At 51.1% G+C, this 26,080-nt stretch overlaps 1 protein-coding gene across 7 annotated transcripts in view; it reads left to right on the plus strand.

Moving 5' to 3' along the window:
- The window catches only part of LZTS3 (leucine zipper tumor suppressor family member 3), a 125,129-nt gene extending 99,862 nt beyond the window's left edge, over nucleotides 1-25,267 (plus strand). For 3 of the 7 annotated variants that reach the window (XM_075931002.2, XM_006139221.5, XM_006139223.5), the window contains exons 2-5: nucleotides 7,193-7,300; nucleotides 10,899-11,387; nucleotides 14,714-15,544; nucleotides 19,047-25,267. In XM_075931002.2, coding sequence (XP_075787117.2) covers nucleotides 10,938-11,387; nucleotides 14,714-15,544; nucleotides 19,047-19,757 — 1,992 coding nt within the window. In that variant the 5' untranslated portion in view covers nucleotides 7,193-7,300; nucleotides 10,899-10,937 and the 3' untranslated portion in view covers nucleotides 19,758-25,267. Of the gene's footprint in view, nucleotides 1-7,192; nucleotides 7,301-7,334; nucleotides 7,511-10,898; nucleotides 11,388-14,713; nucleotides 15,545-19,046 lie in introns of those variants that run through there. The other 4 variants (XM_075931005.2, XM_006139222.5, XM_006139225.5 and 1 more) reach the window with 2 other exon arrangements.
- The last annotated feature ends 813 nt before the right edge of the window (nucleotides 25,268-26,080 follow it).

Below are 26,080 nucleotides of genomic sequence, written 5' to 3' on the forward strand. Positions count from 1 at the left end.
AGATAGGCCCCCTAAGAGCAGCTTAAAAGGAGCAGAGAGTCTCTGGAGGTAGGGCTCCCCCGTTACTTGATCCGGGCCTGGTTTCTTTTGTTGATGGCCACGGTGGGCTTGTTCAAGGAGCTGCTTGCTTTGAGGACATGCCACCCTTGGGGCTAACTCCCCAGAAAGTTCAAGCGACCGTAGCTCTTTCGACTTAATGCGAGGGCAGTTGGAAGCCAGCTCAGGACAGTGGCAATTGAAAGCGGTCGCCGTCAGATTGGTAGCTTATAGGGGGTCAGGTGATGGGTGAGTTTCAGGATAGTTCTGAGTGGGCAAGTGTCCACCTCACAAAAACCACCACACCGTGTTAGCAGCCTTGGTAGAGAGGCCAGGACAGGCTCAGGTACTAGATGGTAGAGGGCCATCTAAGTACCTGCCTGATAAGTTGAGAATGGACCAGGAGGGCTGTGAGGGTGGCCCCCGCAGGGCAGCATGGGGCAAGTTTTCAGTGTCTCTGCTAGACATCGCTTGGAAGAAGAGAACTGCCTTGTGGGGTGTGAACAATCTCCTCCTTTCACCCGCACTAAACTGACACACCGTTTTTTTAAAGGATAAAAGCGTCTCTCCAGTTACTTCATCATGCCCTCAAAAACACAGGGCAGATGTCTCCGTGAAACTTACAAAGCCGATAACACTAAACTGGATTTCTTCTCCCTGCTCATTGGGCAGAGAACTTTGCACGTGCGTCTGTAACTTTCTCCACCCTTGTCTGGCATTGGGAGCTGACCGTTGCTCTGCGGTATCAGCTGCAGGCAGCTGGGATCCCATAAAGGCTAAGTAGCCTATAAAGACCCCAAATCCTCCAAAGCCATTGAAATAAACACACATAATTAGCTGAATGAAAAGTCTTCCCTGATTTGCATAATCCTCAGGCACAGAATGGGATGTGTTTTATTTGAGCCACTTGATTTTTTTTTTTAACACATCACTTTGCTGTGTGATGTGACAAACCAAGGCTCTGCAAGGTCTAGGGAAGCGCAGGATTTCTTGTCAGGCCGAGTTCGGTTATGGAAATCTTTGAGACCTGAATGCAGCTGTTGCACAACCTAGTAAGCTGCACCAGCACCATGGTTTTCAAACTATGGGTGGCGACCCAGCACTGGTCACACAATGCCAGGCCCTGGGTCACCTGGCTGTAGGGAGCCCAGTGACTAGTGGGGTGCTAACACCGGCCTCCTGCCTGGCCTGGCACTGCAGACCAGCAGCAAGTCTGGCTCCTAGGTGGGGGTCCATGGGACTCCATGTGCTGCCCCCGCCCTGAGCACTGGCTCCACACTCCCATTGGCCACTTCCCGGCCAATGGGCACAGGAGGAGAGCTGTACCTGCAGGCAAGAGCAGCTGTGCAGAGCTGTGTGTGCGCCTCTGCCTAGGAGCCGGACCTGCCGCTGTCCGCTTCTGGGGCACAGAGTGATCCACAGTGATCTTAACACCTGTACTGCACCACTGGCTAGGAGCCACGGGAGGTAAGTCCACGAGCACCAACCCCCTGCCCCAGTACTAAGACACCCCCCCCAACCTGAAGCCCCCTCCTGCATCCCAGCCCCCTCATTCCTGCCCCGCCCAGACCCTCACTCCAGTCAAAAATATAATGATGTTGAGTCACAAGCATCAGCAATTTTCTTCAACTGGGTCTCCAGAAAAACGTTTGAAAACTGCTGGAGTAACCTATCGCGGTTGTGTGTCCCCCTCTAGTGGCTGCACTCTCTGCACAGCTCACGAATCAGCTCCTGCCTTCGGCGCACCCCTGGCGCCAGTGCAGAGGCTCATGCTTTTAGCCCCAGAGGTCTTGGGTCCATACTCTCCAGCTGGTCAGTGATGACCGGCACACGAGTGAGGGAAGGCCAGTTTGCAGTGGGCAGCAGCGACTCTCCAGCTGGAATAGTGTCTGAGGAGTCCTGGATGCGGCCGTGCTGCTTGTCATGCCACCGTGGCATCACTCTGTGGTCGAGCTTCTGCCGCCAAGCGGGAATAAGTTGGTGTCTGCGGAGCAGTGCTCTCATGAATGCAGGGTCGGCATCCCCAGCACACCCCATCTGCATCCCGGCTGGCTTTGCACTTGTCCCATTTGCATTTTTCTCCGACCCTGGGCGGAGCTGGCTCGAGGAGGAAGGGGGGAGCGAGAAGGCAAACAAGAATGCGCTCACTCTCACTTGTTTCACGCATACCCTGTTTTGTGCCTTAACCCTGCTGTGTCTCCGCCCTGAAATGGCAAGGCCACCTCCAGTGTGGACGCTGCAGTTAAAAACCTGTGGCTGGTCTATCGCAGCTGGCTCAGGCTTGTGTATTTGCAGTGTAGACATCCGTGCATGGGCTGCTCCCCGGGCTCCAGGGCCCTGTACGAGGGGAAGGTCCCAGAGTTCAGGTGACAGCCCCCCTAAGCCCTCATGGCTATGTGGCAACTAAACAGCCCCCCTTACTGTGAGTCAGCTGGCGTGGGCCAGCCATGGGTTTTTAATTGCACCCTCAGTCTTCGGTCACTAGCCTGGGACAGCCAAGGGGGCCGATGTATGATCGGCCTGGAGGTTTTTTGTGAGGTGGGCAGCTGTCCACTGGACTGAAGCTACTAACTCCTCTGATGCTGCTTACCATCCTCTCATCCCACGGGTACCACTTCAAATCCCCAGCAACCCCAGGACTGCAAGGCTTCCGGTCCCCGGACTAGGGATGTGAAAGGTTCACCGGTTAATGGGTGATGCGTACTGGTTCCAGTTAATCGGTGGGAACTGGAGTAGCTCCCTGCCCTCTGTGACCAGGAGGCAACTACAGCCCTGTGGGACCGGCCACAGACAAGGGCTGCTCTGAGCATCCAGAGGTGGGCCCAGTGCATCACAAGCAGGGGCTGCTCCAGCCCAGCCATGGGAGGGGGGGGGTGAGAGCAGCTGGTCTGGAGTGGCCCCCCCTTAAATGGTTAACTAGTTAAACGTGAATAAACTTCACATTTAACCGGTTAACCAGTCCCCCAGGATTTTAGATCCCTACCCTGCCTATCCCTTCCTTGTTCAGTCCGTGAAGAGCTCTGGGTGGAAAGAAGTGAGGCAGTGGCTGGCCCGTCTCTCCCTGTCCAATGATCTCATCTCTCGGTGTTTGCTGTGGCAGCAGCTGATAACCACGATTTCCCAGCAGGACTTGGCAGGCACTTGGCTGCTGCTGGGCTCGTCAAGCCGAAGAACAAACAAAGAGTAGAGGAGCTTTGACGCGCTGCCAGGCCAGGTGCACAGTTGCCTTACGCCCCTCTCGCTGGGAATGGACTTGCAGCTCTGTTCAGTTTTCACGTAGCACTGGGTTTTGCACGGGCTGGAGCAACGCAGCGGCGTGCCACAGGGACGACTGTTCACCAACAAACACCTCTGACACCTACCCCCTTCCCCGCCTGTGGCGTGTGTGAGCCAGGGACTCTCGGGAGACGCCTGGCTCCACGGTTGTTCAGATAGCCTCTCCCAGGCTGTCATTTCAGCCCAGGGCAAAAGCAGACTGACTAGCTGGAAGAAGAAGGCCCCAATCCTTAATGCTCTGGGTGTGAAAGTGAATGGACAAAGGCCTGCACCATTATCTAGCTTGGACGGGGGGAGGAGGGGACTCCCATTACATTCGGTGAAAGCAGCGTTAGGCTAGTGCTGAGCTGCTCCACAGTCAAATGCACCTCGCTGCTTGGACGTGTTTTGGTGCCCTTCAGTCTAAATTTCCCCAGCTCCGTTTCTTTACACCAACTACCAACCCTGTTCCCAATATGGTTTTCCCTAAATAACTGCAGTCTTTGGAGGGTACAACCTTCAAATGGATGTGCACCTGGTAGCTGTTATACCCCCTCGACCAAGGTTTGCCTGAAGTGCATTCTGCTGACTCGCTGAAGCTAGTGAGACATTACCTTACCCGGATATTAAGGAAGTAGGGTCAGCTGCCTTCAGGGAGAGGACTCAGGTTGTGGGCTGAGCAGTCCTGAGGGAGGAACCATAGAAGCAGTCAAGCCTGGGTAGAAGGTTTAAGCAGAAGTTTTTTATATCATTGTTAATTTTTTGTTGTTAAATCGAAGCCCCAGGAAGGAGGTGAGCTTTGAGTCTTCCCAGTGTGTGGACAGTGGTTTAGAGTAGGTAGGAAATGGCACTGGCTCACACCCCTCCTTAGTTCTTTTAGCCCTGGTCTACACTAGGGAGTTATTTCGAAATAGCCCCCCTTATTAAGCGGCGCGTCTACACTACCAACCCCATTATTTCAAAATCTGTATTCCTGCTTTCCTCAGGGAATAATGGTTATTTTGAAATAGCGGCAGTGTGGACGCTCTGCTGCTGCTATTTCCAAATAACGACTCCCCAGAGTAACTCAACGTAATTACTCCCCAGTGCTTCCTTGGGACTGTAAGTCGAAGGGGTACATTCACAATAATGGAGTCTGCCTCGGACTAATTTCCAGACTTTCCCATAGTGGGGACACACTATTTCGATGTTGTTATTTTGGGAGTTGTTATTTCAAATTTAGTTATTTCGAAATAATTTCCTAGTGTAGACATGCCCTTATGGAAAAAATCCCAGTGGATTTAATAGAGATTAAACCCAAAGAGTTGTGGAGACATAGCTCTGAAATCCCTAGAAAAACTTCGGAGAATGAGATCTCCCTACTATAGACTCATATTTAAACCCTGATCGTGAGGATATCCTTCTCTAGTCATTCCTGTAGGTTTTGTCCCTAAGGGAGGGTCTCGTAGCTAGACCCCCCCCCCCACAATAAAATTCATCTGTCCTGCTCGACCGGACTCTCAGACCCGGTGCTCATTTTGTTGGGTTTTTTTCCTGCATACTCATCTTGTCATCATTGCCTTTCAGTTACACAAGTGCCAGGCAGAGCCATCCCATCCGTAGGACAAATCAGGGTAGCCGCCCCACACCCTGCGCTTGTGGATGGGAGGGACCAAGGGGGTCATGGGGGCCTGGTGCAGGGAGGCAGGAGGGGTTCCCCCCCTCACACACACACTCACCGTGTGGGCAGAAGGAGCCGAAGCGGCCCAGTAGCCTGTACTGCTCCCACCCCACCACGCTGCCCTCTCCCGGCCTGCTGCATGCTGCTTCTCAGTGGTGGCAGGAAGCATCGTGCCGTGGCCCCAAGATGCTCTGCTTCCCATCACCATGGAGAAGCAGGCCAGGAGGGCGCCAGGCCTCTCCAGCTCCCGCTGCCTACGTGGTGATTGGAGGGAGGTGACCGCGGCTGCTGCTGCACCAGGCCCCTGTATTTGCCTAGGACACATTGCTCAGGGGAGAGGGAAGGGGAAGGGCTTTGGGATGGGGTGGGTTGCACAGGGTTGCCTGTGCTCCCCCTCAGGACAGCCCTGGTGCCAGGAGCTGTACTGGTTGGTCCCAATGCTAATTTATTTCATGCTGTTAAAGAGTGACTGTGTCTAATTTGATTTGCCACAGGGCTGGGCTGGAGGGCTCCATGGTGGCATAGCCCTAGCAAGAGGCACCCCAGCGGAGTGAGGTGAGGGGTGAATGCCCTCCTTCTCCTGGAGCTGCCCTTCTCTCAGAATACTGCTAAGCCACCCCTGCGAGAAATGTCTTGTCTCTTCGGGCTAGGTTTGCCAGATGCTTTCACCAAAAATCCCAAACATAGCAGGAAAAAAAACTTGGTTGAGCAAAAAAAAAAAAAAAGTCATGGCACCTTTAAGAATCCCTGCCTTCTCACTTCCCTTCCTCCTCCCCCTGGCAGACACAGCAGGGAAAGAATGTTCTTATGTACAGGAAAAACAGAAAATATTGGACATTTTACATGTCTGGTATTTTCTGGGGTTTTTTTACCAGACGGGCCAGAAATAATGGACTGTCCATGCGAAAACCGGACTCCTGGCAACCCTACTTGGGACTCATAGCAAGTGTTTTGCCTTGCCGGTGGAACCGGTGGTACCATTATCTGATACATTAAAATAACGTATTTCTGTTGGTGGTGCACATCTGCACATGCCTTGGTGCACATCACAAAATGTATTCTGCTCATTGATGGAAAACATTGGTAGAGGGAACATTGGTTTGGATATGGACAGTTTCCTTGGGAACTACATGGGTGGAGCCAGGCTTTTTTTCTGAAGTGAAGCATTAACAGTGCCAGCAAGTGGCCCTTCATAGAAGCGCCTCTGAGGAGTGGTTCAGCTTCCTTTCTTGATTAACGAATCCGTTCTTCAATCCTTCGCCCTTCTTCTCTGCAGCACAAGTGCTCCTGGCCGACCAGAGGTGCTAGGGCGCTACGGTTTAGTCGGAGCCTTCGGTAACACAGTGACAGCACCCCACTGCCTTGCAGTAACATTGAGGGGTGGGAAATCTACCGTTCTCCTTGTGTCCCCTTAGCCCTCCCTCCCCTTGCCTGTCTGGGAGTTGCTTTTTGAAATGTATTCTATTGTAATCTCAGGCTGGATTTCTGTATAGCCTAGCAGCTGGAGATCTTTTGCTGAACACTATCAAGGTGAGGGTAGTTACAGGAAAGACCTGAAGTTTTTACTAATAGGACACAATGAGAGTTGGGTGTGATGCAGAACCCCCAGTCGGAATCCCCTTGTGCCGTTGTACCCTCACACACAAGAATACGACTTAGGATCAATAAGCTCCCTGTAAGCTGAGCACTTGGGTGGCCGCCTGGGAGAGATTCAAATGCCACCCCACTGATTAGCAGAGTGCCCACACCCGGCAATATGTGTTTCTGTTTGTGGTGCACATCTGCACATGTCTTGGTGCACCGAACAAAATGTATTCTGCTCATGGATGGGAAACGTTAGAGGGCACGTTGGTTTGGATATGGGTGCAGGTGAAGGCGGGTCTGAGCATCATTGTCATCGTCATGCGGATGCAGAGCTATTAGCTAAGCCCCTGCTTCATAACTTGACCACCACATAGCACCAATCTTATTAACATGTGATCAAGGTCCCCTCTCCATACTGCCCAGCTCATCGGTGTTTCTCCAGTGCTTATGTGCACAGTTCTGGTCACCTGCCCGGATCAAGCCTGACGGGGTGTAACTTGCCGGGCTGCAGGCTGATCAGGCTGCCTTTTCCGAGCGGAGCCCAGGGACGGGGACGCTCACACAAAGGGCACAGTCTGTAGAAATGCCGTTGAATAAAAAGCAAGTCCAGAATCATGCACCTTATTGTAACTTTTTATTTTTCCATTCCATTTCTAGTGCAAGTAGCGAGACCCGTGAGTGTGCTGTGATAACAGGGGGACACACTTGGGAGCATAGGAGTTGCTGTGTCGGAGGCGACCTTTAGACCTAAGCCGTTTCATCAAAGTAAATAAAAACCAATTCTCCTGTTTTGCTTGCGGTGGGGGGATGCTAACCTCACACTGACACCTTGGGAGAATGAAACCTCCCCCTGCGCTCCCCAGCATGGTCTGGCCCTTCGGGTCGCCAAGCTGCTATGAACAGATCAGATTCACACGACACTGCCCATTCAGGACCTCCAGGCTGGGTTGGTGTCGTTATCTCCATTGTATCAGGGTGAGTCTCGTGTGTGTTTTGAACCCATGCTATGCAGGTTTCACAGAGGAAAACAGCGTTTCTCAAACGGGGGGGTCCTGACCCAAAAGGGAATTGCAGGGGACTCACAAGGTTATTTTAGCAGGGGGTTGTAGTATTGCCGGTCCACACCTCCCTGGGCTCAAGACAAAGTTTATGCTGGGCAACATAGAATTGAAGACCCCTGCAACAAAAGACCAGACTTGCCTCTCTCATGTGTTTCAAGGGTTAATGATATGCTGGGCCAAATTCTGAATGGGAGTAAATCAACATAACTATTAAAGTCAGGGGCAGCTGATTTGCATTAGTTAAGGCCCTGGGATGACAGGTATTATTGAAGGGCCCAGTGTAATTAAGCTATTCAGGACTTGTCCTCTGACGGTCTGCAAAGCACCTCTCGTGCTTATAATAACCCTGAAGTGCATACTGAGGCAAACTCTCCTTGAGTGGGTGGGAATGTCCCAGAGTGAAGAAAGGGGGCATTTGGCCCAGTTCCTAGTTGGATTCGTGTCTAGCAGGATGCATATCCTGGCTTGCAAAACTTAGCAAGAAAGGCCCAATCCTGCTCGTTCGGGAATCTCGGGGCCTGGTTTTCCATTGCCTTGCCACTCCACGTCACCATGGATACCTGTGACAGAAAAACGCAGCCTCCAAGTTACACCGAATGGAGAAAGCTGGCATTATACCCACTGGGTACATCTGCGAATGACTACAGCGAGTGTAAGGTAGAGGAGACCTAGCGGCTTTTCAGTGGCTTTGGGATCGTTGTCTTTGTCTGAATAGCAGCATATAGTTCTATAAGGCCTGGCCCACTCGTCACTGAAGGCAGCGAGAGACGTTCCATTGATTGTACTGTAATGACAAATGGGATCAGGCCCAGATTATTGTCACATGGTTCTTTCTTGTGATGTTGTTTCTTCTCTCACATTCAGAATATTGGCCTCCTCTTCTAATAGACAACTGCCCTTAGCTAGTATTGGATCAAATCTCCAATAATTCCCAGTAGGGTGATCAAAATAAAGGAATTGGGGGGGGGTTAATAGGGACATGTTCGTATACACGTTTAAATGGTTAACGGATGAGGCTGGGCTCATCAGTTAACCTTCAGTTACAAGCAGGCTTCCTGTGAGCACCAGCTCCTAGGGAGCCGCCTGCCCCCTTTCCCCATGCTGCAGGGAGCTGGCTTAAAATTTTAGCAGTTACACATTTACCCCCCCAAAATGCATTTCAACATCCCTAGTTTTTAATAGAAATTATTTCATGCTGATGAAGTGCTGGATTAAATTAAACAGGATTGAATTAATGAGTGATTGAAATGACCAGAAAACCCGGTGTGATCACCAGTACAATACTGCCATCCTCCCAGAATCCCTATTTAGGCAAAGTCTAGAGTGATCTGTTCTAGGGCCTGGTGGTTTATGGGTTGGTCATGTCTCTAGAATCTGGTTAAGTGTGGGTTGTGATGTCCTGGGATTGCCCGGCAAGGTGTCTGATGGGGACCATTGCCGGAAACTGAGGCTTGCACACCAGTCTTTACACCGATACCCCCTGCATGCTGGGGCAGAATGTTGGGAGCTTGGTGAACATACTTTGGGTGCTTGTGTCATGCAGCCATGATCAATAAAGGTCGTAAGCCTTGAGTTTCAAATGACTTGTGATTTTGGGTACCCAACTGTGAGACCCTTTTGAAGAAGGCCTGACTTCCAGAAAGAGATGTCCTCTGGAAACTCAGCCCATTAAATGTCCCTCATGCTGAGGACCCAAAAAATGAAGGATCCAAAATCACTAGTTGCTTTTGAAAACCCAGGCCAGAGTTTATCACTCCAGAGGTTCCATACCATGATTTAAAGAACTCCTCTGTGACTTGGGATGTAGCCATGATGAGGTCACCTCTTTGGCCAGTCACAGAGGGTACGTCTACACTACAGCGTTTTCCCAGAAAAATGGCCATTTTTCCGGAAAAACTACCCTTGCGTCCACACTGCCATTGAATTCTTAAGACAGAAAGTCGAAAGAACGGAGAGGTTTTTCCAATGGTGGTAAACCTCATTCTACGAGGAAGAAGACTTTTTCTGAAAAAACGTTTTCAGAAAAAGGAGCGTGTGGACGCAGAAGAGGGAGTTCTTTCGAAAGAAGAGGCCTCCAGGAAATAACACAGGTGCCCTGGCGGCCACTCCATCCAGACTAATCACAACTTAAATGCGGGATGGTGTCCAATCGATGTGGACGCTATCTTTCGAAAAAGCACATTGCTTTTTCGTTGCCCTTTTGCTGTGTGGATGCTCTCTTTCGAAACAAGCTTTTCCAGACGATCTCTTCCAGAAAAGCTTCTTCCAAAAGAAGCTTGCAGTCTAGACGTAGCCTTAGTATGAAGCTGTGCCAGGCGAGAAGCCTGCATTGGAGAGAGGATAGAGATGAACTCCTGTGGGGGTGGAGGATCGGACTGGTGTCTCCCGTCTAGAATACTCTGGCTACGTTTTATGCTAATAAAAATGAGAGTGTTCAGAAGGAAGCCACACAAATGTTTACCAGGCTGGGGGAAAGAGGAAAAGAATTAAACAGGAATAGCTTGACTCCAGCAATGACAAAGAGGAACATGATAAGCATCTGCAAGCCTATGAAGGGTAAACAACCCACGGGGACAGGACTTGTTTAGCGTGATCAAAGGGAGATTGTTTAGGGATAAAGAGTAAAAAATTGTAAAGGAAAATTTGAGGACGACTGTCGGGGCAGGAGGAAGTTTTTTATTCCACAACCTCCTACAGCTTATCTTTAGTCTCTCCAGGGAGGTTGCAGGAGCGCCATCGCATGAGATATTTAGAACCCTACTGGAGAATTTATTGTAAGAAACAATTTTGCTCAGGCCCCGTGATGGATCTGGTTGGATCACCCTGGAGGAATGTTTCATCCCCAGTGACTGTAGAAGGTTATTTTGACCCAAGAGGTATTGCAGCAGCGACTTGGTAGCTGGGTCACCTTAGCTGTCAGCTCTCAACAGAATGCTTTTGGGCAGTGTTGCAACACATGCCTGAGATCGCACAGGTTCTGCTCCTCCAGCTCCGGAGAGCGTAGCCCCAAGATCCTTTGAGGAACCAAAGCAATTCTGCTGCAGGGGGGTGGACAGAATTTGGGGAGCTATACAGCAGAGCTCACTGCACGCTCTTGCCCATAGAGACTTACAGAAGTGGGCAGGGGCAAGTTAAGGAAAGAGCCAAGACAATGGATCTGCTGCAAGTGAAATCCACCAACCATTGTCTCCAGCAGGAGACTCGGGGTCTCAGATGCGATGGGAATTAACACAGTCCCAGGGGCAAAGAGGTGATCATAAATAAAGGCAGTCCAGTAACGCTCTCCCTTTCCTCTCTTTCAGTGCCACTGACTTGTGCCTCGACTTCACCTCTGAGTTGCCATGGCCAAGTTAGAGACCCTGTCTGCTCTTAGTGACCCAAGCTACCCGAGCCAGGAGACCTTCCGCTCGTTTGCCCCCAGGCCTTCTGAAACTGCCTCCCAAAACACTATGGGAAGCGTGGGCAGTGGAGTCGCCAATGAGCAAGAGTTTGCGATGAAGAGCGTGGGAACCCGGACTCAGAGCAGCGGTAGGCAGGCGGATAGCTCACGGAATGGCTATTCCACACGGGAGATCTCCAACCGCTACTCTGGGGAGGAGAAGACCTACAAGTCGGAGAAGATCTCCAACTCCCTCTACATCAACGGGGACCTGCGCAAGAGCGAGAAGATGAAGACAGACATTTGTGGGAACGTTGCCACCAACAACGAGAAAAACCTGCCACCTCCTCCCCAGTACAGAGAACCCAGTAACCCACCAAAGATCTTGCCGGTCTCTGGCAAACTGGACCAGGTAAGGTTCCGTTGTGCCGTGGGGCCCAGAGTGTCACTCCTGGGATGCAAGTCAGTGTCGCAAAGGGAACAGAACAGGTCTTGGTCTGGTCTCGGTATCTCAGATGCCTGATCAGTAAGGCGGTTAGATATCATTTATTTTAGTAATGTGTAGCCACAAGAGTTTTTAGCTGTTACACGGTTACAAAAATGCTCCCCCCCTTGGAGATAGGGCCAGCAGCCCCACTCCTGGGGAGCCCTCTGCCAACTCTGTGCTGCTGCCCCTGTCCGTGGGGGACCCAAATTCCCTAAGGCCTGCCGCAGATGGGGCTGCTGCCACTCCGCACTGCTGCATCTGGTCTGAACTTAAAATGCAGAGCATGCAGGAGGAGTTGTGGCTAACCAGGTCTGTTAACCGAGAAGCAATCGCTTATCAGTTAAACAGTTAGCCGTCTAGCCACTAAGCCTGTGTCTAAACTACACGGCTCCGTCGACGGAGCCATGTAGATTAGGGTTATAGGCAAAGGGAAATGAAGCAGCGATTTAAATGATCGCCGCTTCATTTAAATTTACATGGCTGCCGCGCTGAGACGACAAACAGCTGATCAGCTGTTTGTCCGCTCAGCGCGCTAGTCTGGACGCTCCCCTGCCGACATCAAAGCCCTTTGTCGGCAGCCCCGTTATTCCTCGTGGGATGAGGTTTACCGGGGCTGCCGACAAAGGCCTTTGGTGTCGGCAGGGGAGCGTCCAGACTAGCGCGCTGAGCGGACAAACAGCTGATCAGCTGTTTGTCGGCTCAGTGCGGCAGCCATGTAAATGTAAATGAAGCGGTGATTATTTAAATTGCCGCTTCATTTCCCTTTGCCAAAACAACAAATCTACATGGCTCCGTCGACGGAGCCATGTAGTTTAGACGTACCCTAACATCCCTACTGAGCAGCCTAAAACTCTACCTGCTGGGATATCATGGGATTGCTAATGACTGCTAGGCTGCCCACATCATGGTGAGACCCAGATTTTGAAAGGAATTTAGGTGTTCTCAGCGTTGCAGCCTCTCGGTGAGTTAGGAGCCAAAATATGATTTTCCAAAGGGATTTGGGCACTCAGGAGACTGTGCAGGGTAAGTTTCCCTGCAAAGAGAGATGGGTAGTGGAACAGGAAAGCTGGACTTTCCTGAGCCGGACCTGGGTGTGAAACCCTGGACATGTTCCTTCATCTTGCTGTGCTGAACTGCAGTTGGAGGTACTTTAAGATCCTCCAGGGAAAGGCTCTGTGTGGCTCCAGTCCAAAGTGTATTGAAGTCAGTTGAAATATTCCCAGTCATTTCACTGAGCTTTGGACTGGCTGGACCTTATCAGAGCAGATAATTGCCATCACTAATGTTCATTCCATACAGGTTCAAGGGCTGAGTTTAGTTTTCAAGCAAAGGGAGTCTATTCCTTTTACACACATGGCCTGATTGACAAAGAAAAGTCTTTCAAAACCTAGTCTGATGCAACACGTTGCCCCATGGAGCCTGAAGATAATGTTGAACAAAGAGCCAATTCTGTCTGGGCTGTCAGACAGCTCCAAGCCCGGGGAGGGTTACACCTTTTTCTATTACGGAGAAGAAAACAATGATCATTGGAACAGAGTGTAAAAGGGCGATTAGAGCCCCACACGATTCACAGCCATGACAAACACATCACACAGAGCATGAAATCAGATCTCCCCTCTGTGAAATCTGCTCTTTTGTGTGTTTCTACTCTGTGCTGTACAGACTGCACAGAGGAAAACAGCATTTCTCAAATTGGGGGTCCTGACCCAAAAGGGAGTTGCAGGCGGTTCACAAGGTGATTTTAAAGGGCCGGGGGGGGAAAGGGTCGTGGTATTGCCACCCTTACTTCTGCGCTGCTTTCAGAGCTGGGTAGCCAGAGAGTGGTGGCTGCTGACTGAGGCCCAGCTCTGATGGCACAGCATGGTGTGAGACCACACCAGACCATACCATCCTGACTTCTGCATTGCCGTGGGCAACCGCTCTGCCTTCAGAGCTGGGATCCTGGCCAGCAGCTTCCGCTTTTCAGCTGCCCAGCTCTGACGGCAGCGCTGCCAGCAGCAGTGCAGAAGGGAGGGTGGCAGTGCCACATAGGGAGGTTAAAAAGTGTTTTGGTTTTTTGGTAAACGTGTAACCATTGACATTTCCTGTGGTTACATGTTTACATGCAGGTGGGAGAGGCAGCAGCGTGGAGTGGGGTAGCAGTTGGAGGCTGGTGCTTGCAGGGAGCCGCTGCTATCAGATCAGGAACTGGTACGCACAGGGATCCTGCTTAAAAGCCTGGCTCAATGCTTAACCATTTAAATGTATACTCTGTCACATCTCTAGTACCACGCACCCTTACAATAACCTTACAACCCCCACCCACAGACACACACACACACACCCTTTTCAGGTCAGGACCCCTACAATGGCAGCACCATGCCATTTCCTATGTAAGTAGCTAAAATCACACAATGTATGAGTTTTAAAAATCTTACATGAAATGCACCAAAAGGGACTGTGAATTTGGTAGGGCCCGAAGGATGAAGATGGGATTTCAGAACAAACCCTGATTCACTTCATTCACAGAAGAAAAGAGATGGAGAGGTGGAGTGGGGAACTTTGAGCATTTATGTATTTAACTTTGAGCGTTATTCCCGAGGTCCTTCATACATGAAATCCATAATAGGGATGTAAGCGACTAGTTGAGTAGTCGACTACCCAATAAGCGTAGGCTTATTGGTAATCGAGTCACTATTCGACTAGTCATTTCTCACCCCCTCTTGCTGCCTCTGTCAGAGGCAGCAAGGGGGGGGAGTAGGAGCCGGAGCTGGGGGGAGCTGGCTTAAAATCTGGTTTCCCCCAGTGCACTCTCCACAGGGGCAGGGGAGGCAGAGGTGCAGCAGGGGACCAGACACAAGCAGGTACTCAGCTGTCCTGGCTTGCACCCAGCTCTTACTACATTTAAAAGGCAGAGCTGCAGCGGGGTTAGCTCCCAGGGCTGGGAGCTAACCCCACTGTGGCTCTGCAGTTTCCCCCCTGTATAGACTAATCAAGTAGTCGATGGAAATTCCACCGACTGCTCAATTATCTGATTAAACACAATTTAACATCCTTAATCCAAAAAAAAAATCTACAGTGGCTTTTAAAATTGAGCAGTAGAAAACCATGAGGCCTGATTCTGGGATAAGTCAGCCTACTTCCGTTAACTCTAATGACACCTATAGAATTACTGCGATTTACCCGATCTCTGGTTCGAACCCTTGCTCTGTTGTGTATTGTTACAAAGCTTCCTGGCTGCTTTTGATGCATCATTCCTTTTTCTTTTGCAGAGCAATGAGCCCTTAGTTAGACCGTCAGCCTTTAAACCGGTAGTTCCTAAAAACTTCCATTCCATGCAGAATCTCTGCCCGCCACAGAACAACGGGATAACAGAGAACAGAAAGAGCCTGAATCACACCAACAGCAATAGCCCCTCCGCAGTCAAAAGCGGAGCGGAGAAGACCAGCCTTAATAGGACTACAAACCAAGTGGGAGGTCTTTCCGATTCTGGCCGTAACTCTTTGACGAGCTTGCCCACTTATGGGACGGGCTACAGTCAGCACGTTGGCCCAATGAGTGCTTCAACGAGTCACATAAACCGTATTGGCACAACGTATGTAGATAAGAACATAGTGGGATACAATGGAATATCTACCTCAGACAGTGGACGGTCTTCAAGCAAGAGTACTTCCTCTTTCAGTAGGCTCAACCATCTGAACGAAACAATGCCTTTCCATTCGCCCTCAACAGACGACGTTATCCAGGACCTGGAAGACCGGTTGTGGGAGAAGGAGCAGGAGGTCCTCCAGATGAGAAGAAACCTGGACAAAAGCGAGGCTGCCATCTTCCAAGTGTTTGAGGAGAAGCAAAAGATCTGGGAGCATGAAATGGAGGACCTCAGGCAAAATTATGCAAATAAGCTGCAGCAGGTCTCCAAGAAGGCCCAGAGGGCTCAACAGGCTTTGCAGCTCCAGATCTTCAAGCTCCAGCAAGAGAAAAAAAAGCTCCAGGATGACGTGGGGCAACTTCTCCAGCAGCGAGAAGAGCTGGAGAAAAAATTTGTGACTTTCAAGAAAGAACAGGCCGAGTTTCTTCCCAAGATTGAAGAAACTAAGTGGGAGGTAAGGGCCCAGCAAACATTCATGGCATTGCACTAGACTTACATCAGTGTCTGGGGGATGAATGAATTAGTCCATGCTAACGGAGATTCCCATCCAGCAAAGCACTAGAATGCTAATTTCAGTGGGGCTTCTCACACGCATACAGCCAAACACGTGAACAAGTGCTTAGTCACATCCAAGGCCTAGCAGTAAAACTTTTAGGGTTCATCTACACTACGGAGAAGATCGTCCCTTCAGAGGTCGATCTTCTAACGTTCGGTTAAGCAAGTCTAGTGTAGACCCCCAAATCAAACGCTGAGGGCAACCCCACCGGCATCCTGTACTCCTCATTCTGCGAGGAGTACGGGAAACCAATGGGAGCGTGTGCTCCTGTCGGCCTCCCGCAGAGTAGGCGCTGCGGCGGCTCGGTTTAAGATAAGCCAAATCCAGCTACGCATTTTGTGTAGGTGAATGGCATATCTCAAGCTGACCTGCCTGGTCTACTGTAAACCTAGACTTAGTGGATTACAATGACGAGACCAAACATTCAGATAAAACCCTCCCTGTAGAATGGACTAAAGAACACCCTGCTCAAGGATGTTTGCAAGCTGGGCAGGAATAAATAATTGCTAAACACCCAAGATTTGTAGAACCGCTGGCTTGTGGCCACAGCAGAACAGCAGAATTCTGACCTCACGGGCTGTCTCCCCAGCCTTCCTGCTGACAAGTCATAGAACCGTTCTCTGCATCTTATTTTCCCCAATGCTATGATAACACCCTACAGATGTTCTGAGCCAATGTTCATACAGCATTTTGACTGAGGTCCTCTGATTGTAGCAGCAGGTGAGAAAAGGGAAGGGGGTTCCCATTGTGGTCATTTGCCTTTTATCTCTTGTCAACGTTTTTTACCTTATTCCCATTGGTGGCAGAGAGACAGGGAGGGCACAATCATCATCTGTAACTGGTGTGGGGGACTGGACATTATGACCTCTCAAGGTCCCTTCCAGTTCTAGGAATCTAGGATTATAATCCTTGTTACATCACGATTTGGAGGTTTTTTGGCCTGTGGGAACACAGGGTGTGTCTAGACTACAGGGTTGGGATTTTTTTTAAAAGAAGCCTTTTTTCGAAAAAAAAAACTTCCCCTGTGTCTAGACTGCTGCTGCATTCTTTCAAAAATAAATTGAAAGAACGCGGCAGGTTTTTTTCGGCCGCGGAAAACTTCGTTTTACGAGGAAGAACGCCTTTTTTCGAAAGTGCGCTTTCAAAAAAAGGCATTATGTAATGCAAACTGTGCTTTTTCGAAAGAGAGCATCCAGACTGCCTGGGTGCTCTCTTTCGAAAAATCGGCTTGCTTTTTCACAAGTACTGGTCATAGTCTAGAGGCTCTTTTTCTAAAGTATCTTTCAAAAAAGCCTCCTTCGAAAGAGACTTGAAGTCTAGACATAGCCACAGCTGAGGCTTCGTCCATGCTCCAAGTTCCTCTGGGTTAACAGAAGCTGTGACTTCTTTTTAAATTGGTTTTAGTTAAACCAGCACAACTTTGTACATGTGCCCTCTTCATTTGGTTTAAACCTAGTTCGTATAGGGTCAGCTGCTGATAGCTGGCAGCCAAGCAGCAGTAAGTCAGACTTCAACTGATATGTGTCCACATTGGGGTTTGTACCACTTTAAGTAAACCAGTTTATAAACCAATTGAAATTACACTGGTGGAACATCTGTGTTTAGGCAAGCCCTTGAATTCACAGCTCAAATGCTATGTTTTTATGTATTAGAGATTTCTCTCGTTTAGGCTTCCATTCCATTTTCCATTCTCAGCGTTTCCAAGAACAAAGTTAACCAAAAGGAAGTAATTTTGCCAGTGTTAACATGTTTGTCCTTATTAGGGTCGTCAACCCTCCAGCATTTGTCCTGGAGTCTCCAGGAATTAAACATTAACTGTAATGAAATATGTGACATATGATGAAACTTCCACGAATACATCCAACCAAAACTGTCAACTCCAGCCCGAATGCTTTATTTGAACAGCTCTGTTACCTCCATGTACTGGAGTGAGATCAAAACAATGTAGAAGAGGGGGGTAATTCTGGGGTCAAAGAGTTCCCCTTTACTTACCCCTCAAAGCCACCCTGACTTGACTAAGTTATAAGCCACTGAAAACTGCAGTTTGCACGTGAGCGTATTACAAGTTGGACCTCCCTGGTCCAGCACCCTCAGGACTTGAGCTGTCCTGGACCAGGGAGTTTGCCAGACCAGGGGAGGTTAGTCCTCCCCTCCTGGCTACTGTGCTCCCAGGCTCCTGTCCTTGGGTTCCATCCTGCCGCTGGCCCCCCTAACACCGGCACGACATGGCTTCCCACTGCCCACTGGTTCCTGGCAGGGACTGCTTGGCTGCTGCCAGCCATGCTGCAGCAGGATGTTCCCCGGGGTTCCCAGCTGGGTTGGCCCTGCTGTTGCCGGGGATTCCCCAGCCCATGCCCCCCAGCCACTCCACTGTTAGGGCTGGCCCCATGGCCGCTGGGGATTCTGGCTGCCCGACTCCGCCAGTCCTGCTGCCATCGGAAGTTTGCCGGGATTCCTGGACGGGGCCGCCCGGCTGCTGACAGCTCCGCTCCATCCAGGGGTTACCTGGCTGGGACTCCCCGGTCACCTGGCCCCGCTAACGCTGGGAGTTCTCCGGCCAGGGCAGGGACTCCCCAGATGCCACCTGACCCAGCCGTGGCTCCCCAGCCCCTGCGTTGCTCCCGCCTCTGGGGCTCTTAGGTCCAGCAACATCCATGGCCTTGCATGGATGTTACCAGACCAGAGAGTCTCAGATCTGGGAGGTTCAATCTCTAGAGGCTTGCTGCTAAAAACCTCAACGTTCCACCTGCACTCAGCATGTTCATGAGCCTCCATGCCAGCCACACGGAGCACACATACAGGTCTTGTGTTGCTTTCTACGTGCTTGGTGTGGTCTATATACAGACTCGGTACCCATACAGCTCTCCTGGTTAGGGGCGTAAATATTTTTTTACCCAATAGAGTTATACTGGTCCGACCCCTTGCAGCAGGCACAGTTATATTGGTATAAAGATTCGTTGTCCCACTGTCATTTAGTCTCCTTCCAGGACAGGAATAAATTGAGCGCCTTTCTAAGTACAAGCGGCGAGGAGTCCTGTGGCACCTTATAGACTAACCAAAGTGTTGGAGCATAAGCTTTCATGGGCAGAGACCATGCATCTGACGAAGTGGGTCTTTGCACACAAAAGCTTATGCTCCAACACTTCGGTTGGTCTATAAGGTGCCACAGGACTCCTCGCCGCTTTTGCAGATTCAGACTAACACGGTGACCCCTCTGATACTTTCTAGGTACAGCATTAGCAGCTGCTGCTCCCTCTGCTGTGGCTTAAGGCCAGACATAAGGCCAATGGTATGGGAGGGGAATACCAGCCTCAGGCTCGCCAAGCGAACTTGGCTCTCTGGCAACACGCGGTGGTTTCCATGTGGCACCCACATGACTACCTCTCACTTGCTCTTCCAGGTATGCCAGAAAGCTGGTGAGATCTCCCTGCTCAAGCAACAGCTGAAGGATTCCCAGGCTGACGTCTCTCAAAAGCTGAACGAGATCGTGGGGCTGCGGACCCAGCTCAAGGAAGGGAAGAACTTCCTGAGAGAGAAGGAGGAACAGATCATCACCCTGAAAGACTCCTACAGCTCCAAGACGGTCAACCTGGAGCTCTGTGAGAATGAGCTGCAGAGGAAGATGAACGAAGTGCAGATGCTAAGGGAAAAACTCAGCCAGTGTGAGCTGGAGGTCTCTGACTTGAAGCAGACTCTGGCCAGCATGGGGCACCATGGCCATTTCAGCGCCGAGCTCAGCGAGAAGCTAAGGGACCCCTTGGCCTGCGAGAGCGATGAGGCCAAGATGCAGCGCCAGAACGAGGACAGCGTGAACGCCCTGAAGAAGGAGGTGGAGCGGCTCCAGACGGAGCTGAAGCTCGAGCGCCAGCAGCGGGAGCAGCAGATTATAGACTTTGAGGACGAGCGGCGCACGTGGCAGGAGGAGAAGGAGAAGGTGATCAAATACCAGAAGCAGCTGCAGCTGAACTACGTGGAGATGTACCAGAAGAACCAGCTGCTGGAGCACAAAGTGAACGACATGTCCACCAAGGCCACCAGCCCGTCTTACTCCGAGGAGAAAAAAACGTGGACTCCGTCCAGGCTGGAGCGAATAGAGTCCACTGAGATCTAACAAGGGACCAAGTGAATAAAAGTCATTTTTATTACTGTGCATGTACTACCTACTCCAGCCAGTGATCTTCCTAAGGAGAATATGCTCTTTTGACCAGAGGTGACTGCTCCGAACCCCACGCCCTTACTCTGTTCCTCAGTGCTCTGTAGGTAAAATAACCGTGGGTGTACATTGTTATACTACTGATGATGTTACATCTGTTTCTCCTAGTACAGCTGGGGGGGGGGGGAACCGGGGGCCCTTTTGGAATCTGCTGTGACTGTTATTTCAATACATGCTGCCACACCCCCCGCCACCGTGACCAACTCCCCTTGCCTCTGAGAGTTGGGGATGTCTTTCCCCTACCAGTGCACGCAGCAGAACAGTGCAAAGCGACAGGGTGTTTCAGGGCATTTTAGCCACATTGGCTAATAGAGCAAAGGTCTTGGGGTCAGAAGAACCATGCAGTTCAGCGCTACACGGTATCCCATCTTGATGTTCCTCGTCTTACAGCCTCATCCAGTGAAGTCAGTTGGAGGTTTGCCACAGACTTCAGTGAAAGTAGGCTTTGACCTAGTCAGATAAGTCTCTATAGCAAATGCTTTGGGAACAATTGCCAAGGTCCATGGTTGTCACTAGGGAATTAGAATAAGCCCGTTATAGTACAGGGAGCCAAGCCCAAAAGGAATCAAGCAAGGTGTTCAAGCTTCCAAAAACATGCAGTGCTTCTGCTTGGTAATTTTTACATTCCACATCCCTTCCACTCCAGGACTCGGAGCGGATATGGCAAATTGTAACAACCCCCACTATTCTTCCTGTAGTTCTAGCCTGGCCCAAACAAAGGGATCCCCAATAACTGAGGCAGCCATTCCCGTTCCTCCGGAGCGATCCCTGAGGACATAACTTTGACTAAGCTTCCGAGAACACCTGGCGGGTTTGTCCAAATCAGAAATTAATGCTTGGGGGATGCCCGGGGGTGACACCATCCCGTTCCCAAAAGAAAGGTGCCAGGGTTGCATTTCCTCCTGCTGCTGTTCCCTGGGAGGTGGTCTAGGTAGAGAAGGGCCTCGGGAAACAAACGTTTGCAGATTCTGCTGTGTGGGTGAACATGCCTGGCTAGATGAGGCAGGAGATCAGACCATAACATAGTAAGCAACACGTCAACAAAGGTCTGCGCTGCTTTTTAAGAATATAGCCAATGCTTAAGAACTGTGCTGAATTGGGGCTGTAGGAAAATCCGAGGGGCCCAGTTTTGCCTGCAGATGTGGTTGCATAATTGCCAAATCTCACCTGTGTCCAAGGCCATAAAAGGGCCTGATTCTGTATCGCACTAAGGATGCTACCAGCCTTCAACTTCCTGAAGGGAGGTTCCAAAGAGGCTGGAAAGAGGCTGTTCTCAATAGTGACAGGTGGCAGAACAAGGAGCAATGGTCTCAAGTTGCGGTGGGAGAGGTCCAGGTTGGATATTAGGAAAAACTATTTCCCTAGGCGGGTGGGGAAGCACTGGAATGGGTTCCCTAGGGAAGTAGTGGAGTCTCCATCCCTAGAGGTGTTTAAGTCCCGGCTTGACAAAGCCCTGGCTGGGTTGATTGAGTTGGGATTGGTCCTGCCTCGGGCAGGGGGCTGGACTTGATGGCCTTCTGAGGTCTCTCCCAGCTCTATGGTTCTATGTAAAGGGGTTTTCAGGTGGGACCAATCTGAAGCAGTGCAGATTCAGTGTAGCTAGGAAGGAGGCCCAATGCCTTATTCCGGAGGGAGAGCTAGAAGGAATGAGGGCGTAGAATGAGCGGCGACGCAAACCCCTACACAGCGACTTCAGGGAGAGTTAAGGCCCGAGTGCGTATTGACCGAGAACGGCAGAACAGGGCAGGCGCAGCCTTGGGGAAATTGTTCATTTTCCAGACACTGCCCTGAGCTGAGCTCCAGCGATGAGACGGTGGCTCATGATGTAGCCCGTCTTGGGGAAATCTCAGGTTCCAGCAGGCAGGGGGAGAAAGCGAAACTGACCAGTTCTCAGGGAGTTGTTTTCCTGCTGGGTTTGGCCTTTGTGCTTGCACCAGCGGTGAGTGACCAAGCCTGGGCCACAGCTGGCGCCGGTGAATAACAACAGTCGCTGATGCTGTACGAATGAAGGCTTCTTGCAGGAAGGCCTGGCACAGCCGGTCCTGGGAAACAGGGCTCCTCGGTTTCTCCACGGCTTCTCTTGTGCGGGGGGAGGCAACGAAAACACTGCAGGAGTGTGGCAAAAACGAACACAGATACCCGTGAAACTGGCTGTCCTGGGGACGAGCCCAAGCCAGCTGCCCCCGAAATGGTCTTTGATGGAGGGCCAAGAGGCGTTGTCCTAGTCTTGGCATGGGCTGTGTAGGACAGGGAGTGGGCCCCGCTCTTGGAGATGGGGTGAGCACACGGAATAGACAGAGTGGGCCTGACGCACAGCCCAGAGAAGAGTCTCATTGACTCGATGGACTTTGGATGAGGCCCTAAATCAGTGGCTGCTCTCTGGAAGTCAGTGGCGAGAGTCCAACAGCCCATCCTTGCAGAGAGGAGCCAGGCGCTGGCTGTATTCGCGGTAGCCCCGTTGCACTTGCGGTAGGAGGGAGATTGGCGTCAGTGGGAGAAGTGGTGTGAGGAGGCGCAACCTTAAGCCACCATCCTCTCTGTCTCCAGCGCCAGGACAGTGCGCAAGGGGGCACTTCCTCCCCACCACCAGCTTCAGCTGGGTGCTTTGTGGCATTCCAGTTACGACAGGCGCTGGCTTTGCTGCCCGTTGCCAATTGTGCCGTGGTGTAACCCCGCTCCTGTTTCCAGGTGCCGACTGTTAATCCGCCCCCGGCCCAGCACCACAGCTGGCAGTGACAAGTGCGTAAGGGTGCAGAGGGCTGCGGCTGTGTGCCCAGAGCAGCCTACCGACTCGAAGAGCACATTGGAGTGGTAGCGCCTGCCCGTTCTACTGCTGTTCCACCTGGCCCCATGGCCATTCCGGGACGGTGGTTTCCCTTCCCGGCGCCTGCCGTGACAATTCCTGGGGCGCTGCAGCCTGGCTTTCAGCAGCAATCCCATAGGCCTGTGTTTGGGGCACTGCGGGGTGTCTAATTTGCACACCCAGTTGTTCACACACACTGGAGGGAGTTGCTGCACAACTAGCCTGTGGGAGGCATAGCTGAGGCACGTGGGTCTGCTGCACATGCCTCGTTTGTGTGCAAAGGCCGATGAAGTGTCTGCACGATTGGGCACCATTTTTCTCTCTTGTAAATTAGCTGGACCTGTCCCTCCGTGGGCGTAAAGCGAAACAGCTCCCTTGACTCGAAGGGAGCTGGTCACCCGCATACTCTGAGGGCTGAGCGCCCCGGATCCCCATCAATCCATGGGAGGGGCTGAGTGCCCGAAACCCTCGCTGTTAACAGTCATAAGGAGTTACGGGATGGCGAGGGATCTGATTTTCTGTTTGGGTGACCGTGGGCATGTCACCGTGCTGTGCCTCAGTTTCCCCAGGAATTAAACCAAGATAAGCATCCTTCCCTACCTCGCAGGGATGAACCGATTCCTGTTCACAAAGGGCTTTGCAATCCTTGGCGGGAAGGGAATCATGCTGAGTGGCTAAAAAGACCAGTTTTCACAGGTCTCAGGTCCCACCTGATATGTAATCTTTCAGGATTGAAAGAGCAGATGTTTCAAGGAACAAACAGTCAGCCTGTGAGGATGTTCACCCCCCTGATGTTAGCATCAGCCCCGTTCCACCCACTCAGTACATCCCTGGGATTCCTACTGGTGCCTAACCAATGCAGAACAGAACAGACCTTGCGTGCATGTTCTGCAGGCTTGAAACATTCCCAATTAGAGAGAGATCTAATCAGATCAGCAATACGCTCCCTGAAAGCTCCTTAAGGGTATGTGCTGCCCAGCAAAGAACACCCCACAGCTGGCTCAGGCTGCGGGACTGTTTCAAGGCTGTGTAGAATTCCAGGGAAGGGGTCTGGTACCCTGCTGAGCGTTCCAAGAGACCACATAGCAATGAAACAGCCTCACAGCCCAAGTCCCTGGAGCCAGAGTTGGCTGGCACAGCCGCAGTGGTCTAGTTGCTGTGTAGACATACCCTAATTGTGTCCCAGAGTCGGGAGGCCAACAATCCATGCAGTGAAAGTCCCCTGCGTGCATATTCATTCAGTGCACTGTAACATCACTGCAGTAAAAAGGCAGGGGGAGTGTTTTAAGACTTCCCTTAATGTCCAATTCACACCATTGAGGCAGGTGGGTGAGAAAATTCGGGCCAGAACCCCCTACGCTACAGTAAATCAGTGTAGAATGAGCCAGACCAGCTGAGGATCTGGGGGTGTTAAAATGACACTCAGGCTGTGACAGGAATCAGTCATTGCAAAGGCGAGGCCGAGAAAAAGCTGAACCTTGAACGCTCCTTCCTTCACGGGCTCTGTTTTCTATGCAAATTAGCCAGACACTTGAACAAGCAGAAGTCAGCAAAGTCACCATTTTTGCAGGCCAGCTGTGCTGCGAATTGCTCTTTGTGCATGACGCCCGCTCGGGTGTTGCCACAACCAGAAGGTGGCTGGGGGCCCGGGTTGAGGTTACTTTCCCCGTGAATCCTGTGGGCAGGTGTTTTGCCAAAATGCTAGGAAGTGCACAGTTCCGTTCCCTTCCTTTCCCCGAGTGATCGACGGACTCGTCATGCTGCCGATTTTAGGGACCACAGAGCCACGTAAGGACGGGGGAGGGCATGTGCCATAACCGTTCTTCTAGCAGATGTGCCACGTGCTTGGTTTGGGATCTATTCAGATGTCTTGAGCTAAGCAGGGGTAAGCCTGTCTTTCCTTGAGACCGGCACCGAACACCCGAGGTGCACTGAGAAGTTATGCTGGTGAGTCAGGGACACTTTTCCCTCCCGGGTCAATACGGAGCTAATGCTCCAGCACGCTGCCAGAGAGTTGCAAAGCAGAGGGTTTGATCATGAACAGCTCCACTGAATCCAGCAGAGCAGATCTTTAGCTGGTAGGCACCAGCTTAATTTCATTGCCTCAGACCCATGGCCTTCCATTAGCTGAAGATGTGGCTCAAACGAGTTACGCTCCCGTAAGACAGGGAAGCGTCAGATCCTTTCTGTCTGTGTGTGTTTGGTTTCCTTCCATGATTTTGCTTCTATTGCTTTAAGACGTCACACCGGGGATGCTTTGGCTTATGGCCAGATCAGCTGGTGTGTAATAGCCTTGCAGCCGTCTGGGAAAGGGTTAGAGATTAGAAACGCTGATATGACTAACTATTGCCCCGTACTGCGTAGCTTCCACCAATCTCCTGACTGGCGATCACCACGTCGCTGCAAACAGACGCGCAAACGATAGCGTTGCTAGCATAAAACTAGGAAAATCACTGACGGTTTTCTGTGTGTGAAGTGCTTATTAACAGAAATAGGAACCGAATCGTATATTATATGCTGCTAAGTTATACAGAGACAAGTGTACTTGGATGTAAATAACGGTCTAGTTCTGTATATATGATTATTAAACAAAACAAGGAAGAAACCTCTGTGACGTCTATGTGGGCGCCTGGGATTGGCAGTAAGAGCAGAAGTTCTTTCCAAGAACAAATTTCAGGCCTGCCGGCCTGATCCTATGAGATATTCCACATCCTCACTACCCTACTGACTCCAATAGGAATAGGAGGGGGTGTTCTCCATCTCCCTGGATCGGGGCCTTGCTTTCTGGTTTGTCCTTGCGTTCTTCCTGCCCACCGATAGTCCTGTGGAGAACCTGGGATGTTAGCATCCTGTTGGTGCTATAGCATGGGCCTCCCACAAAGCCCAGCTAGACAAGGCCACAAATCGTCCTCCATTCTTCTTCTGAGACTTGGATGTTCGGAAGACATGCCCAGAGAGGGACAGTCTCTTAGGAAACCCACGATAGAACCCTGCTGCAGCTCTCTTGACCCTGGCTACAACGGTCGTGAACCAGTTTGCTCCAGGATTTCCTTCTGCTGGTGGCACTTTATAGCTTGTTTGAGAGGGTGATCCCCTGGGCCATCATGACCAAAGGCCTCGTGAGGGTGTTTGAATTACAGGTTTGGGGCTGTTTCCTTCGTGGCCTTGCAGAGGACTATCTGCGCACTGGGAAAGGACTCCGAATCTATTAAGGAAATAAGCATTGATCGCAACAACCTCTACGCAGGGAGAGAGGGAGCGGAGAGATCTCTGTTCTTTTCCCATTTCTAGTGCAGATGTGGGCGTCTTTTCCGCTCCCTGCCTCAGTTTCCCCAGCTGTAAAAGAGGGGTCATGAAACTTCGCCTGCACACCCATATCGTAGCTATAGAACTGCACTACACTAAATGAAAGGTCGCA

The sequence above is a fragment of the Pelodiscus sinensis genome, chromosome 4 (assembly GCF_052426305.1).
Source record: "Pelodiscus sinensis isolate ZL-2025 chromosome 4, ASM5242630v1, whole genome shotgun sequence".
Classification (NCBI taxonomy): Eukaryota; Metazoa; Chordata; order Testudines; family Trionychidae; genus Pelodiscus; species Pelodiscus sinensis.